General features: G+C 38.3%; 1 protein-coding gene across 1 annotated transcript in view; it reads right to left on the bottom strand.

Annotated features, from left to right (window-relative positions):
- FRYL (FRY like transcription coactivator) overlaps positions 1 to 14,878 on the bottom strand; it is a 135,280-nt gene that overhangs the window by 25,804 nt on the left and 94,598 nt on the right. Inside the window, exons 45-50 of the mRNA XM_065877145.1 lie at positions 13,181 to 13,351; positions 11,089 to 11,229; positions 7,609 to 7,806; positions 4,685 to 4,846; positions 4,426 to 4,500; positions 3,907 to 4,083 (exon numbers count right to left, since the gene is read on the bottom strand). Coding sequence (XP_065733217.1) covers positions 3,907 to 4,083; positions 4,426 to 4,500; positions 4,685 to 4,846; positions 7,609 to 7,806; positions 11,089 to 11,229; positions 13,181 to 13,351 — 924 coding nt within the window. The remainder of the gene's footprint in view (positions 1 to 3,906; positions 4,084 to 4,425; positions 4,501 to 4,684; positions 4,847 to 7,608; positions 7,807 to 11,088; positions 11,230 to 13,180; positions 13,352 to 14,878) is intronic.

Below are 14,878 nucleotides of genomic sequence, written 5' to 3'. Positions count from 1 at the left end.
ATGAGAAATACTTAATGCATCATCATAAGCAGAGTTTCAATCAGCCCTTCAATTTCTTGAAACTTTTAAAACATCATTCAATATTTATAATATTTAAAGGGATCAAAATATTTGGTCAATGACCTGTTTTAACTAAAGAATTCTCTTGACTTTCTATATTACTGGGGACCAACTAAATCTACTACCTAGGCCATTTCTATTCTAATACACAAACACAGATGAGACCACAAGGAAGACAAATACATCACAGATGACAACAAATAAACAATCCACATCACCAGGCTGCAACTTACCTGCAGCTCCTGGTTAGCAAAAAGGAAAACACACAGAATTAGAAAGAACGAAGACAAACATGTAAATATACGCTACACTTTTGGGGAAAACTCTTTGTGATTTCTCAAACCCAAAGACTGATTCAAGCTCTGGATTAAGCTTTGTGCAGGAAGCCAACATGTGGTTCAAACTACTTTTTTATGCAAAATATATTGTGAAAAAGTCAGAGACAGACACTTAAAACAACATTTCTATGATACACTTTTGGCAACACAAACTTTAGGAAAATCTTCAAAATTTACATAGATTTAATGCTGGATACAATGTAAAACTGACTTAAAATACCCACATTCAGTTGACAACATACAGGCTCACGATTATTTTAGACTGTAGCATGGTTCTGGCTACACCCAATGGTCATTTTTTGTTACAAAGTAGTTTAATATCAAGATCATATTTATCAAAACATAACCTTTGCCAATCTCAAAAGGTCAACAGGCAATAAGACAAATTTCAATTTCGCCCCACTTACGGATTTATATAAGTTAACGTTTCTGTTATTCCAAGCTGATCCTCCTTTCGTAAGGATATAACTCTTACGCTCCTCTTTCTTAAGCCCTGACGACAAATTACAGTGTGTTGGCTAGCAAAATATGACTTATGTGTATTCCTTTACCCAAGAGGGATTGTCCAGAATAGAGGTTTTCAGACTTTTTTTTTTTTAAATAAAGCAGAGGAATACTCATGTCAAATGAAATTTACGACAGAAATCAACTGTGCAAAACTGAGGAACAAAACCAGGGCTGCTCCGGTTGAAAAAGGGGGCCAGGAGTCCTCGGATCTTTCCCTATTTCTCAGGTATCCTACAAGCCCTAAGGCTCTGCAGGTCAGAGTTTGAAAGTCACCTTCCTAGAACATATCATTTCAAATATTGTGATGTAGCAGAACACATAATCATGGCAACAGCCCTTGATATATGTCTGGTGAATGAATGAATACACACTGTGGGCTTTCAAGGTTGGGGGATATGTTAGAAGTTTCATTAGCAGTTAAGTTTGTTTTGTAGCAAAGTACTTCCTGTTACCATGTTCGAAGCAAGACTATCTTTAGGTTTTAGAAAAGCTCTATCATTTGATTTGGCCTAATTATGAGGCATAAATTAACACCACCCTCCCCAAATTACTGTGACTTGAATGAAAGACAGAACTACAATAAGCATCTTTAATTCCTTCTAAGGTTCTATTCAAAAGTCATATTCATTACTATGGACATTTTAGAGTACTGGATGAACCTGAAAGTATTTGCATTGTTCTTTAAAAAAAAAAAAAAGGCAAACAAAAAAAAGAACCTGACCATTACAAAAATGTCAAGAGCCAGCCTTTAGAGATTCTAAATTCTGCGCTGAAAAAAGCAAGTAACTACAGAAGAATTTATAAGTGGCTCATGCCCGTGAGGTAGGGCAGCAGGTCTCTTGAACCCACCACACTTCCTTGCCTGATTGTGCAAGTCTGTCCAATTTCCTACAACATGTTTTTCAAACTGTGGGAGCGACATCAATTTTAGAGGCTGGTGAGCTGCTCTTTTTTAAAAAAAAAAAAAAACAAATGAAAGGAATAGAAAATATCACTGTGCATAGCATAGAGTAAGGCTGCATATTCTTGAAATTTTTATTTTAAAGGTGCGTCCATATAGATACACTTGGATGTGATATAAAATGTACTAGCAATGGCCACAGCTCAAAAAAAGAAAGTTTAAAAGCCACTGCCCTATAAGACGCTGAATAATACTTGTTCTTGGGCTCCTGTGAACCTGTCCAGTGGTGTCTTTGGGAATATGGCGAACTATGACATAGGAGCCTGTGCCGCCCCTCAGCCAGGGTAAGGGCGTCTGCTGATCTCTGAGGCACCATGGTCATACCCTCATATCTGCAGGGGTGGGGGGCCTGGGGGGCCGAAGCACACAGGAGGACCTCCCTAAACTGGCTTTCTATCAACAGCTAATGGTGTGACGTGGCAGAAGCCATTACATTTTATTCCTCCACCTCACCTGTATGAGCCAAAGGAAACATCCCTTCAAGAGGGTTGATGAATGCATGCAAGTTATATGAGTGATTTTTAATGTCTTTGGACAGAGATATATCAGTGACACGGTATGGATACTTGACAGTAAGGCATTTGGGGCTCTTGAAGATAGACATTTATAACAATTTTAGAATGAACATTTTTGTGATCTGTTTGATGTAAACTTTTCAGATTTAGGAGACTGTTGTTTAGGGGACTGACATCAGCTACAGGGATAGGCCCTGAACTGCCTAACATAACCAGGGCAGTGGGCAATCCTATTCTCTTTGCCACAATGACTGGTTTAGAAATTGGCAAATGTCCCAACTTGGGCCAATGAGATGTGACAAGAAGTGTGCTAAAAGCATTCGGAGAGTAACTTCTTTATTTTCATGAGAGCATTTCTGGAAGTGACCCCTGCTTCCTCTTAACACTGCTGTGTGTGGACATAACCAAGGTCGTCTGAGGTGAAGCTGACTTGCAGAGAAGGGCAGAGCCTACAGAATTGCAGAGAAACAGCCGGAAACCTCACTGAGCCTTATCTAAAATAAGCTCTAACTCTGGGCTAGCTCAGTTCTGGGAGCGTAAATCTACTTTCTGAGTTGGATTTTCCATTTAGGAAGCATCTAAACTGACACAACTATCAACTTTCTCTAAACGGAGTCAATATCAAGGACAAAGTCCTTGGTATTGAATGAAATGAGGCATTTGAGAGAGCTGGCTCCAACCTAAAGAAGAAAGTGATGATCAATGTCATAGGCAGAATCTCAGCCATAGGAAAGTGTTCTAGAAGAGAGCCAAAAAGGCGCCTTAATCGTCAATTTAGTTTCAGGGCCACCCTCTTTAAAGTTGTCTGATAATTTTTTAAAAAATAACTAATTTTATTTTTATTTTTTTGCGGTACGTGGGTCTCTCACCGTTGTGGCCTCTCCCATTGCGGAGCACAGGCTCTGGATGCGCAGGCCCAGCGGCCATGGCTCATGGGCCCAGCCGCTCCGCGGCATGTGGGATCCTCCTGGACCGGGGCACGAGCCCGTGTCCCCTGCATCGGCAGGCGGACTCTCAACCACTGCGCCACCAGGGAAGCCCTTCTTTTTTTAAATTTAATTTTTTTGGTCACGCTGCTTGGCATTCAGGATCTTGGTTCCCCGACCAGGGATCGAACCCGTGCCCTCTGCAGTGGAAGCGTGGAAACCTAACCACTGGACTGCCAGGGAATTCCCCATGTCTGGTATATTTAAATGTAATTTTTACTATTCTGCCGCACATTAATTTGTATAATTCATGCAAACATTTAAGTCTAAGTGCACCCTTGATTAAAAAAAATACTTTCGAAGAAATCCGTTTTTACTCTATATTTTTAAATATAAAGATGAAAAATTAGATGTTCCTTTTATTTCAGACTTATTCTGCTATGCCTAACTGTACTAAGCACGTTTAGTTTCCAGTTTAGATTTTCACCTTCTGACTTTACACCGCCCTTAATCAGGAAAGATCCTGTGGTTAAATCCTTCATTTTCATGCAGCTGTTAACTATTCTATCAATATTATAAAAGAAAGCCCATATCCTTACCTCTGCATCCTCCAACTCAACATCTAAAAAGTCAAAATCCTTAAAAACGCCAAACTGTTGTTCACTGCTGTTATCTTCCACAGCTACTTCTTCCTCTTGGATTATGTCCTCTGTTGCAGAAATGAGGCTAGTCTGTTGGTCCCCGACTTCCAAATCCTCATTAGAAGAAAATACAACCTGACCCCCAGCCAAAAACAAAGCAAAAGAAAACAAAACAGAAAAAGGCCATCCATCAGCTTTGTCACTCTGAATATGGGACATCAGTGCCCTAAGAGCCATAGCAGGCCTCATTTGTCAATGAGCTCAGAGCTTCAATTTGGTCTAATGTCTAACTGGGTGTGTGCTTAATTAGCATAGCGGCCAAGTGTCAGAAAGGCAAGTAATAGTTTTTTCATTCTTAGTCAACACTGTAAGTAAGGTTAAGTTAGAAAAGGCAAGTAAGGAGACACAATAATTTCCGTTTCTTCATGGACTAACATGATTGTTAAAACCTTCACACAGGTTTTCATGATTACTCACTGATGGATTCTTCGGAAGACCAGACTCTGGACCACAGAGAGAAAGCACATTCATTAGCTTTTCTCTTGTTCTTCGCTAAGGAGAAAGAAAATGCAAACGTTACGATTCCTGATAAAGTAAGACAAATTCTCAAGTTCTCATACATAGAATGAAATGGATTCTTCTATTCTGTGAACTTTTTAAAAATCTTTTTCTAAAATTTTATTTTATTTATTTATTTTTTATACAGCAGGTTCTTATTCTATGAACTTTTATGTACCTGTGATAACTGTGGCCTCTTCCAACTAACAGGCACCAAGGCATTAGAATTAGAACCAGAAGAAGTTGAGGAAGTGCTTCTCGTCACAGCAATCACTTTCGGCTTCCCGTTTCTTCCAGTTGCGCTATGCTGATCGCCATATTTATTTCCAATAATTGGTGTCTACACAGAAATAAAACACCAGTGTTTGACTCAAATGATTCAACATAAATGGGTTAATAGTGTATCTATAATGACATTTTTTATAAACAGCCAAAAAAAAACAGCATAAGGAGAAAGATTACTTAGCGTAAGGCAGATACTACAAAAATCAAAGGTAATGATGATATCTTTTTTTTTTTTAAATCATCAGATTTCACTTTATTGGGAACAAGTCTCTGAGGAGATTATTGGAGAACTTATTCCTACTTTAAATACAGATCTGCTTTCTTTAAAAATGACCATCTTCACCTTTCCCCCCATGATTATAAAATAGTCCTCTTTGAAAGCTCAGAAAATATGAAAATGATTTAAAAGAAATCACCTGTCAGCTCACCACTCAGACTTAATGTCTATTAATATTTTGGTGTTTTTTTGATGCATGTTGTGTGCTTCAATAAGGTGCTTTGGCAAATATTCAAGATAAGTAACAACTTCAAAGAGAAAGCTATCTACATATGTCTTACTGCAAATCTGATATATAACATTTCCAAAATTTATTTCTGTAAAATTTCATGATGAGTCCAAACGTTGGATGATCCAAAACATGTGTATTTACTTGGCTTTGTGAAGTGTCTCAAATTTGCATTTGAATATAATTTTAAGCTCACTTGCATGTCACCCAAGTCCCCTTATGATCTGGTTCCTGCTTATCTCCCCAACTTCAGCCTCCACCACTCCCTCCTGAACTTCACACTCCAGCAGAGCTGAACTTGCTCCCCAAGCATATGGTGCCTTTGTGGACCTCTGTGTTGGCACATGTCACCTCCTTTGCATAGAACATGCGCCAAGCAAACCCCTAAATCACTCTGAACATTGCCTCCAGACTTCCAAGGAGGCCTATGCTGATACCACCTGGACATTTACCAGGTGATGGTGATTGTTTCTGTGCCTCTCTCCCCCTGCTATACGGGAGTCCCTGGACTGAGTGTGACTCATCACTGCTCCTCTAGTATATCTCCAGTGCCCACACAGAGCAGGTACTTGGGAATTTTTTGAGGAAACAAATTGAAATTAACTATGTGATACAGATAAAATGTTCTGAGGATTCGTATCACCGTTTTCAACAAAATAATTGTGACACCATCTGTTTCTGACTCAGAAGAACAGCAAAGCCCAGCTTCTCTATCATATTCCCATTCTATGTATTCCATGTTAGAAATTCTCAGGTGATAGAAACCAAAACATTGGCAGTAAACATACTTTCTATCTTAAAAAAACAACCAATAAGCTCTGGATAAATTCTAAGACCAAGACTAAACTGCAAAAATATTTTTTAATCTATATAATCCTTATCAATTAAAACATGAGATCTTCAGCTGTTATCTTTCTCAACTCCCCCCACCCCCCAATACTTGATCAATAACTTCTCTCTTGAAAAATTCCTGCCTTGGCTTGTGAAAGACCATTTCGATGGCACCAAAGTCAACAAGAGTGGGCTGAGTTTCTGGAGGAAAAAACGCAAAACTGATGCTCTCCGCAAGGGTCAAAAAATCTTTGCATGAGATTTGTATCGATATTAATATGTAACATAGTCAGGGTTCAGGTTCCCTCTGGACTGGGGGGCCCTGCCTCAGTCTAGCCCTAAAATGTAGGGCTTCTCAAATCTCAGTTTATTTTAGCCTCATTTTTCCTTCCACGATTTCAACCATCCACCTATATGACACTGAAAACCCTTAAACGTTTTCCTTCTGCCCAAGTTTTCCTCTAAAACTTCAGATCTCTTTAGGTAATCAGCACCTCCGTCGGTATGTTTTTTGGTCTCTTCAGAGCCAGTATACCCGAGACTGAGCTCACCACGCCCTCCTTCCCTGCTAATACCTGTTCTCCCTGCATTTCCATCCCCTTTGAAAGGTACCAACACTCACCAAGTTGTCACAGCAAATGTCCTTGTCTGTTCCTTACTTAGCACCTCCTCTCCTTCCCATCAAACCCCATTAATTACTTCCTCAGACTTTTGAAAACCATCCCTTCCCTCTTTGTTTCCTCTGCAGTTGCCTAGGGACACAGTCCAACATTATCTTTTACCCAAATTACTCTAACAGATTCCTTAAAAATTTCCACCCCGCTCCTCCCTGGTCCATTTTCTATCCTGTTGCCAGAGTGATCTTCCTAAAATGCAAATCCTAATATTTCCTATTCCAGCTAAAAATCCTTTAAGAGCGTCTACTGCTTCAAGAGAAAACCATCTCGTCAGACAAGATGCCGGTGACCTCGCGGCTCCCTATGCCTTCAGCTTCCTCTCTCATCCCACTCTATACCTCCATCCTCTGTACTCCGTGCTCAGGGTAGGCCACAGTAACTGGATGGAAGTTTCCAGAGCGCCGTGCTTTCTCACACTTACAAGCCTTCATTCACACATGCTGCTTTTTCTTGGATTACTCCCCCCTCCCCAGACTTCCATATATACCTGTCTAGGGTTACTTATCTCTCAACACTCAGCTCAGATCAGGTTAGATGTACATGCTATATATTCCTATAGAACTTCGAACCTACTTCCAGCCAAAGCACTTATCACAATGCTTATTTGCCTATCTCCCCAAGAGGCTATAGGCCTTCTCCCCTGAGAGTAGCCTTCTCCCCACTCCCACCCCATTTTCATGACACCTGTCACAGCATCTACTGCTGAGTATGAGCTCAATCAATGCTTGTTGAATGACAGAATGAATAAATGAAGAAATGAAAATTTCTAATAGAGCACCTTTATCAATCTCTGAGCATCTTACCTCAGATATATCAAAATGAAAATCTAAGGTCTTCCCAGGCAACTCCTTAGAGACGTTATTAAAAATTTTAGTGAAGGATATTTCAGGAGAACCTGTATCTCCTCCGTAGGTCCTGGGGATATCGTTGGGCACGACAAGGCTTGCCGAGCGAGACACCACCAGTTTTAAGATGTTAAGGGCTTCCTTCCAATAAGGACTCTGGTTTCAAAAAATAATAGACAAATACATATTTAACTAAGAACAAAAACTTAGTATACACTGTAGACAATGAAAATATTATTTCTACAAAAACTCCTTGTAAATTATTCATTTTTACCTTGAGGTACCTAACAGAGGGTCTGAGTTACAAAAGGAAAGAAAATAAGTTATTATTTGTACCGTTAAATTTATGAGATATTGTACATATAATAATGCTACCAGCTCAGAATATTTTGCATTTTTCCCAATAAGTGCTTTATAAATATTATTGGTTGAGAAAGTCTAATACAGTAATCTGGCAGTTGGGGGTAAACAAAGGGGTTGTATATATATGTGAACTTTCTAGATGAATGAAGTATATGGCTTTAAGACTCTAAAACTTTAAATGTTTTAAGTCTTGGAGATAAACAATTTTTGACGCATACTTTTTAGACATAAAAATATTAAAATACTAAATAAATTTTAGATTTTTCTTAATGACCCAAGCCCCGAATAATAAGCATAAGTGCTGTGCTAAAACGATGCTCTCAGTGATTCCTGAGCTGTATAGTGTGAACTTTTCCCCCTATATATGGTGGCTATGTTTTCGAGTTATTCTTCTGCTTTTAGTTTTGTATATTTCTGCCAATATAATTTAGGAATGATTTATATGACAGACGTATATATGGAGAGGAATTAATGTCTAATTAAAAATTTAGAACTTTTTTTTTACTGCCTACTGAAAATCATATAAGAATGACTTTTTTTCTTTCTTGTGGTACCAAAATCAAACTTCAACCTTGTATTATACATATTGTTTCACAGTTGGCAGTTCTGAGACAGGGAAAATACTACTTAAAAAAGGAAGTGAAAAATCTTTGGCAGAACTGAATTATCCAATTTAGCTAATAACATCTTGGTATGAAGACATCTAAAGCACAAAATATTACTAGTAATTAAAAATGTCTACATGAGGCTTCCCTGGTGGCACAGTGGTTAAGAATTCGCCTGCCAATGCAGGGGACACAGGTTCATGCCCTGGTCCAGGAAGATCCCACATGCCGCAGAGCAACTAAGCCTGTGACTACTGAGCCTGTGCTCTACAGCCCGTGAGCCACACTACTGAGCCTGTGCACCACAATCACTGAAGCCCGCGAGCCACAACTACTGAGCCCACGTGCCACAACTACCGAAGCCCGCGCACCTAGAGCCTGTGCTCCACGACAAGTAAAGCCACCGCAATGAGAAGCACGCGCACTGCAACAAAGAGTAGCTCCCGCTCGCTGCAACTAGAGAAAGCCCACGCACAGTAACGAAGACCCAACGCAGCCAAAAATAAATAAATAAAATAAATAAAAATTTTAAAAAATGTCCACATGACACCGTGACATTTTAAGCACATCATCGTAGAAAACAGTTTATCTTTAACAAAGTTAGACTATGTAAAAATCATCATCATTTTTTCCTTATGGAAATAATTAGGAGCTCTGGGCATTGCAAAATGCTAAAATCTCTTCAGAGATGTTTCCATAAATTATATTGGTACTTCTGTTCTAAATGTAAAAGATTATCATTTACATGTATGTAAAATGTTTAATATTTGAATAAAGCAGAAGTCACTAACTGGGATGACCTGTCAGCTAAATATAACCTTGGTTTACCCAACATTTAAAAATAAATTTAAGGACTTCCCTGGTGGCGCAGTGGTTAAGAATCCGCCTGCCAGTGCAGGGGAAATGGGTTCGAGCCCCAGTCCAGGAAGATTCCACATGCCGCGGAGCAACTAAGCCTGTGTGCCACAACTACTGAGCCTGTGCTCTAGAGCCCGCGAGCCACAACTACCAAAGCCCATGCGTCTAGAGTCCGTGCTCCGCAACAAAAGAAGCCACTGCAATGAGAAGCCTGTGCACTGCAACGAAGAGTAGCCCCCTCTTGCTGCAACTAGAGAAAGCCCATGCACAGCAAAGACCCAACACAGCCAAAACATAAATAAATTAAAAACAAAATAAAATAATTTAAAAATAAAAAGAAATTTGAGACATTTTAAAATTAGGCAATTTTAAAGAAAAACCCCAGATTTTGAGCTTCTCTTTATAAATTAGAAAAGAAAAACTAGAAGTTCTGGCCACAGTGGACCTGTACTCCAACATGGCAACCATTCTTAGTCGTGCTGTTCCTTTTAGATGAGGAATGTGCAGTTCCCTTAGTCGTAAATCTATGCCCTCTTATGGTTACTTGGTGGCCCAGTGGGCATATAAGCTTGTGGTTCTGAACAAAAGAAATGTATCTATGTTTCATATATTAGTAATTCAATGTGCTATGTATTTCTGCGGGTGATCCAGCAAATATCTGATGAGTTAACTTCTTTAAGCCTTAAGGAAAAAAAGGAGAAAAGTGCTTTAGGAAAAAAAATATAATTGTTGAGTGGTGAAGCCTTGCTCCTTAAGAGATAAAAATAGAGAAAATACACAGGGTTACCAAAGAAACCTATGTTTTTTTTTTAATATCTGCAATCTCTGATTTTCAAGGGAATCTAAAAAATAACCCAGATTACCCAATAAAAATACTGAAAAACATTTTGATACAGTTGTGTGACTTTCAGATATGGACTAGAACACAAACTCATTGCAGCTGAGTATTTCCATTTGTAAATTTTGCTTTAGTGAATACAAGTATCACTGGAGTAGAAACACAAAGTATTAATCTGTTAAGGCTCTCAAAGAGTTTGCTCTGTTTGGTCAGTTGTATCCACAATACTGCTCTGCTTGTCAAGGCCTTTCTTACAGATAGTTCTAAAGTGAAATTCAGTACAGACCAAGTTGACTTGTCGCCATTTGCAGTTAAACCAAGTCTGATTTTCTACTTTCTAAGTATCTGGCACTTTTTACCAGACCCAGAAAGCAACTCTAAAATACAGACTCTTCAAAGAGTTCTTCTGTTTCTAAAAGTAATATCTGTTCCATTATGTAGGACTTGGTTAAAAACAGAAAGGTACAAAGTACACTGTCCAGAGACAGTGACTGCTGCCATTTGTGTACATTCCTTCCAGCGATTCCTGAAATGTACTTTCGAGGACGTAATCATTAAAAATAAAAATCAGGAATCATGCCAATCCTACCGTTCGGATTCTGCTTGACATCACTCACATTGAGAACATTTTCTCATGTTGTAACTATTCCTGAAAACATGATTTATGAACTAACCACTTCCCCTATCTTAGACACTTAAGGTGTTTCCAATTTTTTATGATTATAAGGTGTTTCGAGATGATCACTTCTGTACATGAGATGTGGGGTCACTTACCTGTACATATTTTCCAATAATCTTTATGATCTCCAGATTAAACTGCTTGACTGGGGCAGCGGAGAGGTCAATATGACTCAAAAGACTATAGATGATCTGTAGTAACGACTGCTGCATACTGGACAGTCCTTTTTCTAACAACTGAAAGTAATATTAAAAAGTATACTTTAATCAGGTTAAAGAAAATTCCACAGGATTTACATTAGTGATGTTGACAACCATAACAGATTTAACCTAAGAGTTCACGGTTAGAGTTATCAGAAATCCAGAGAATAATGAAGGTAAAAGGTAATGTCTATTATTGTTACTTGTCCTTGCTGCAGAAAGGAGAACTAGATAGATTACTTGTCATCTTAATCTTAGTGCTTCCTTTTATATCCTTAACTAATTTAGTTAAACACCATTTATTTTAGGTTAAGAGAAAAACCGCTACACCACCGTCACCAAAGAATAACTAACTACCCGCAAGCCATTCACACCAGCCACTTACCACCTATGTGATCTTGGATAAGTTTCTTATTTCTCTGAGCCTTGATTTTTAAAAATAAAACTGGTAACACTTGCCTCATAGGGTTTGTAGGACAATTAAATTATATATGTGTAGTTTTAAATATGTGTAATTAATTTTAGTACTGTTGTTAGTAATAATTTGAGAGTTATTAATAATCATAAAACAAGGATAACTTACACTAGTAAGAGTAACACTGGAGACAAAGCATTCTCTCTGTAGACTGGAACTACACGGCCCACATGTGGTACCCAGTAGGCTGTACTGTGCCAGTGCCAGACCTTAGAATCCCATGATGGGTCTTCAGGGAGCGCTAGTGTTGCTTTAATGTTGAACTTTATGGTGGCGCCAAAGTGAAAGCTAGACTAAGGCACTTAAATTCAAAGCCAGTTAAGGAGGTCTGGCTTTATGTTGGCTCTTGTCCTAAAGGTGTAGGTATAAGAAAACCTAGCGATGCGCATTCATTCAGCTTAGGAAGCTCTCAGGCAGAGGGCTCACGCTGTTGGCTCACCTAAATATAAAGTCGATGGGAGTAAACCCACCCAAACCAGCACCTTAAAAATCCACACCAGTCCTGAGCACTTTATGATGCTCACCATCAGTGACTTAGCTAAGTTAACCAGTGCTATGAGCAATACTTAAAATGTTTATTGAGGTACAAGTAATTTACGTTTGTACAGTGTGTTAGGTTTAGCTGCCAGAGGTCAACTTTCTGAAAAGGAAGGTATCACTGACAAACATTTTTAGTGACTAGGAATTTCTTCCTTTTGAGGGTCTCCTTGTGGCTCTCTACTCAATAATTTACTTTTCTAGGCACGAAGTTAGTTCTTCAACAAATAAATACAGTCGACCCTTGAATAACAGGTTTGAACTGCATGGGTCCACTTATATGTAGGTTTTTTTCAGCAGTAAATACTACAGCACTACAGGACTCACAGTTGGTTGAATCACGGATGTGGAGGGCTGACTGTAAGTTACATGTGGATCTGACCGTGTGGAGGCTTGGCACCCTTAACTCCTGCGTTGTTCAAGGTGAACTGTATTGACTTTTCATGCGGCTCTATCACCAGATTTAAAAATTCTATTTACTCCCCCCCAAATCATATTTTACATTAGGAAGGAAATATAGTTTTAATCAAAATATAGTTTTAATCAAAATTAAAACTTGCCCAGCAGAAATGACTTTGCATGCTGCATTACTATTCTAGAAAGGATCTCAAAGCCAAGAGCTGGTTTTGTAGAAACAAAAAGATAACCATTCCCTAGGATCAAGACCAGGAAAAAACCCATTTGCCTTTTGAAATAAAGGTGAGGTTTATATCATTATGAGCTCTATGTCACTTAAGGACAGTGAATGAGGAAATAAACACTGAAAATGAAAAAAAAAAAAAACCTTTATAAAAACTTCCTCCTTACTTGAAAGATATTACCTATATTTTTCTTCAAAAAAAGATGTTACCTATATTCACTCTCAAAGAAAATTTGAAGATTAATTAGCATCAGTGCTGCTTCTAGAAATAAAATCTATTTGAAAATTTTGCCACAGAGCAGTTGAAAAATCCTTTTTTGGGGGAGTGAATTTACCTCTGCAAGATAAGTCACAAGACTAAATGTAGTATCTGAGAAGGAGTCATGCAGGTATCTACACACTACGTTGATCCAGTTAGAACAGTCTCTGGAGTACGTGTGCGTACTGTACAGACTCATCATGTGAGCCAGATTGACAAGTGTTGGGCATTTTTCTTCTGCACAAACCTAAAAAAGCAAGCAAAAGTTTCATTCACTTAAAGACAGTTAAGTTTGATTTTATACTAAATGTATTTATTTAATGCATCAATTTAGATATATATGTTGAAGAGTTAATGCATTTTATTTCTATATGGTAGAGAAGTTAAAAAGAGGAAGAGGAAAAAGCACAAGGCATTCTTAAGAGAATGCCTTAGATCATACGGAGAGGATTAATATGTCAAGCACTTCCGTGGGTGTTAAATAGTATGGCTCTTTTTCAGTCTGATGTAAAATGTCTTTGGTAAAAACCCAAATGTTTTTGTAAACCCTGTGTGTCATTTCGTAAAAAGAGTTTTGTTTTGTAAAATCTGTATACGGTTCAGTGCACAAATAACTAAACAGGCAGTGCCGCTCAACGTGGGAATCCTCAGCGAGGTTCGGAGCTGCTACGCCAAAGAAGAAATGCTTTAGTCTCAAGCTGTCCAGGGTATCTCACTAGGGCAGTCAACTGCAGAAGCCTCAACCTGTGTGATACAGTCAAAGGACTTCATTGGAGGACTGATAAAACGTTTGAGTCCTGCATCTCCAGTGAATGGCAATCTCCAGTGTGGACGTCAAGCTACTCTTCAGGAAATCACCTAAAGCTCTTAAGGTCCTTGGCCAATCATTTACAGGCTACTACAAAGTGTACTGACTTCCTAGACTTTGCGTGACACGGTACTACAGAATCTGAATCAACAAATGTAGGCCCAAGATATGAAGGCATGCAAGACTATGCAGAGAGACTAATACAGTACCTTGGAAGTTATTTTATAAAATCATTAAAAGCAGCTGTTTTCATGCCATTAGCCTTTTACTCATAAAACAGACACCAGGAAGAAAAAAGAAAAGTTGTTTGATATTTCTGATTCGTATTTCAAAATATAATAATTTATCACACTATTTTTAAAAAAACCACATAACTTTATAATTTCAAAACTTGCTATCCTTCAGCAAAAATTTTTATAGTTTAGAGTAAATTCTAATCTTATCCCTGAAGGATAAGGCATTCCTATAGAATTCTTATATTCTTAAAGAATATTTCTTGAAAGAATGATTTTTTAAGAACCTATTTTTTGAAACAGAAGAAAGTTCTTTGGAATAATAGGCTGTGTAATTTTATAGTAAAGCAAATGGCTTAGATTTAATTTTGGAACTTTGGAATTACCAGGTTAAAATACGAGCCAAAACAGAGTATGTTTTATAACAAACTTTTTTAGCATACTATTTTTGCCATAATGAATAGCTAAAAAGGACAATATTTGTCCTAAGTGTTGCCTCATTTTGAAATTCTGTGCTCTCCAAGGGCACAAACAGTAGAAAGAGTGATATTTGCATAATGAGGAAGCACATAATGGCAGAAAATTATTCTCAACAGTTTAAGTGAGAGAACAATTAAGGAATCAATTTAGTTCACATCCTGCAGGTTGCTGAAAGGCCACAGAGGGAACCTTTGTGTGCTGCTCAACAGGAAGAAAACAGACTTAATAGCAGTTTATGACTATCAGCAAGCCA

This window comes from Phocoena phocoena, chromosome 5 (assembly GCF_963924675.1).
Source record: "Phocoena phocoena chromosome 5, mPhoPho1.1, whole genome shotgun sequence".
NCBI classification, from domain to species: domain Eukaryota; kingdom Metazoa; phylum Chordata; class Mammalia; order Artiodactyla; family Phocoenidae; genus Phocoena; species Phocoena phocoena.
Note: the sequence above shows the minus strand (reverse complement) of the source record. Positions and strands in the feature narration are given on the sequence as shown.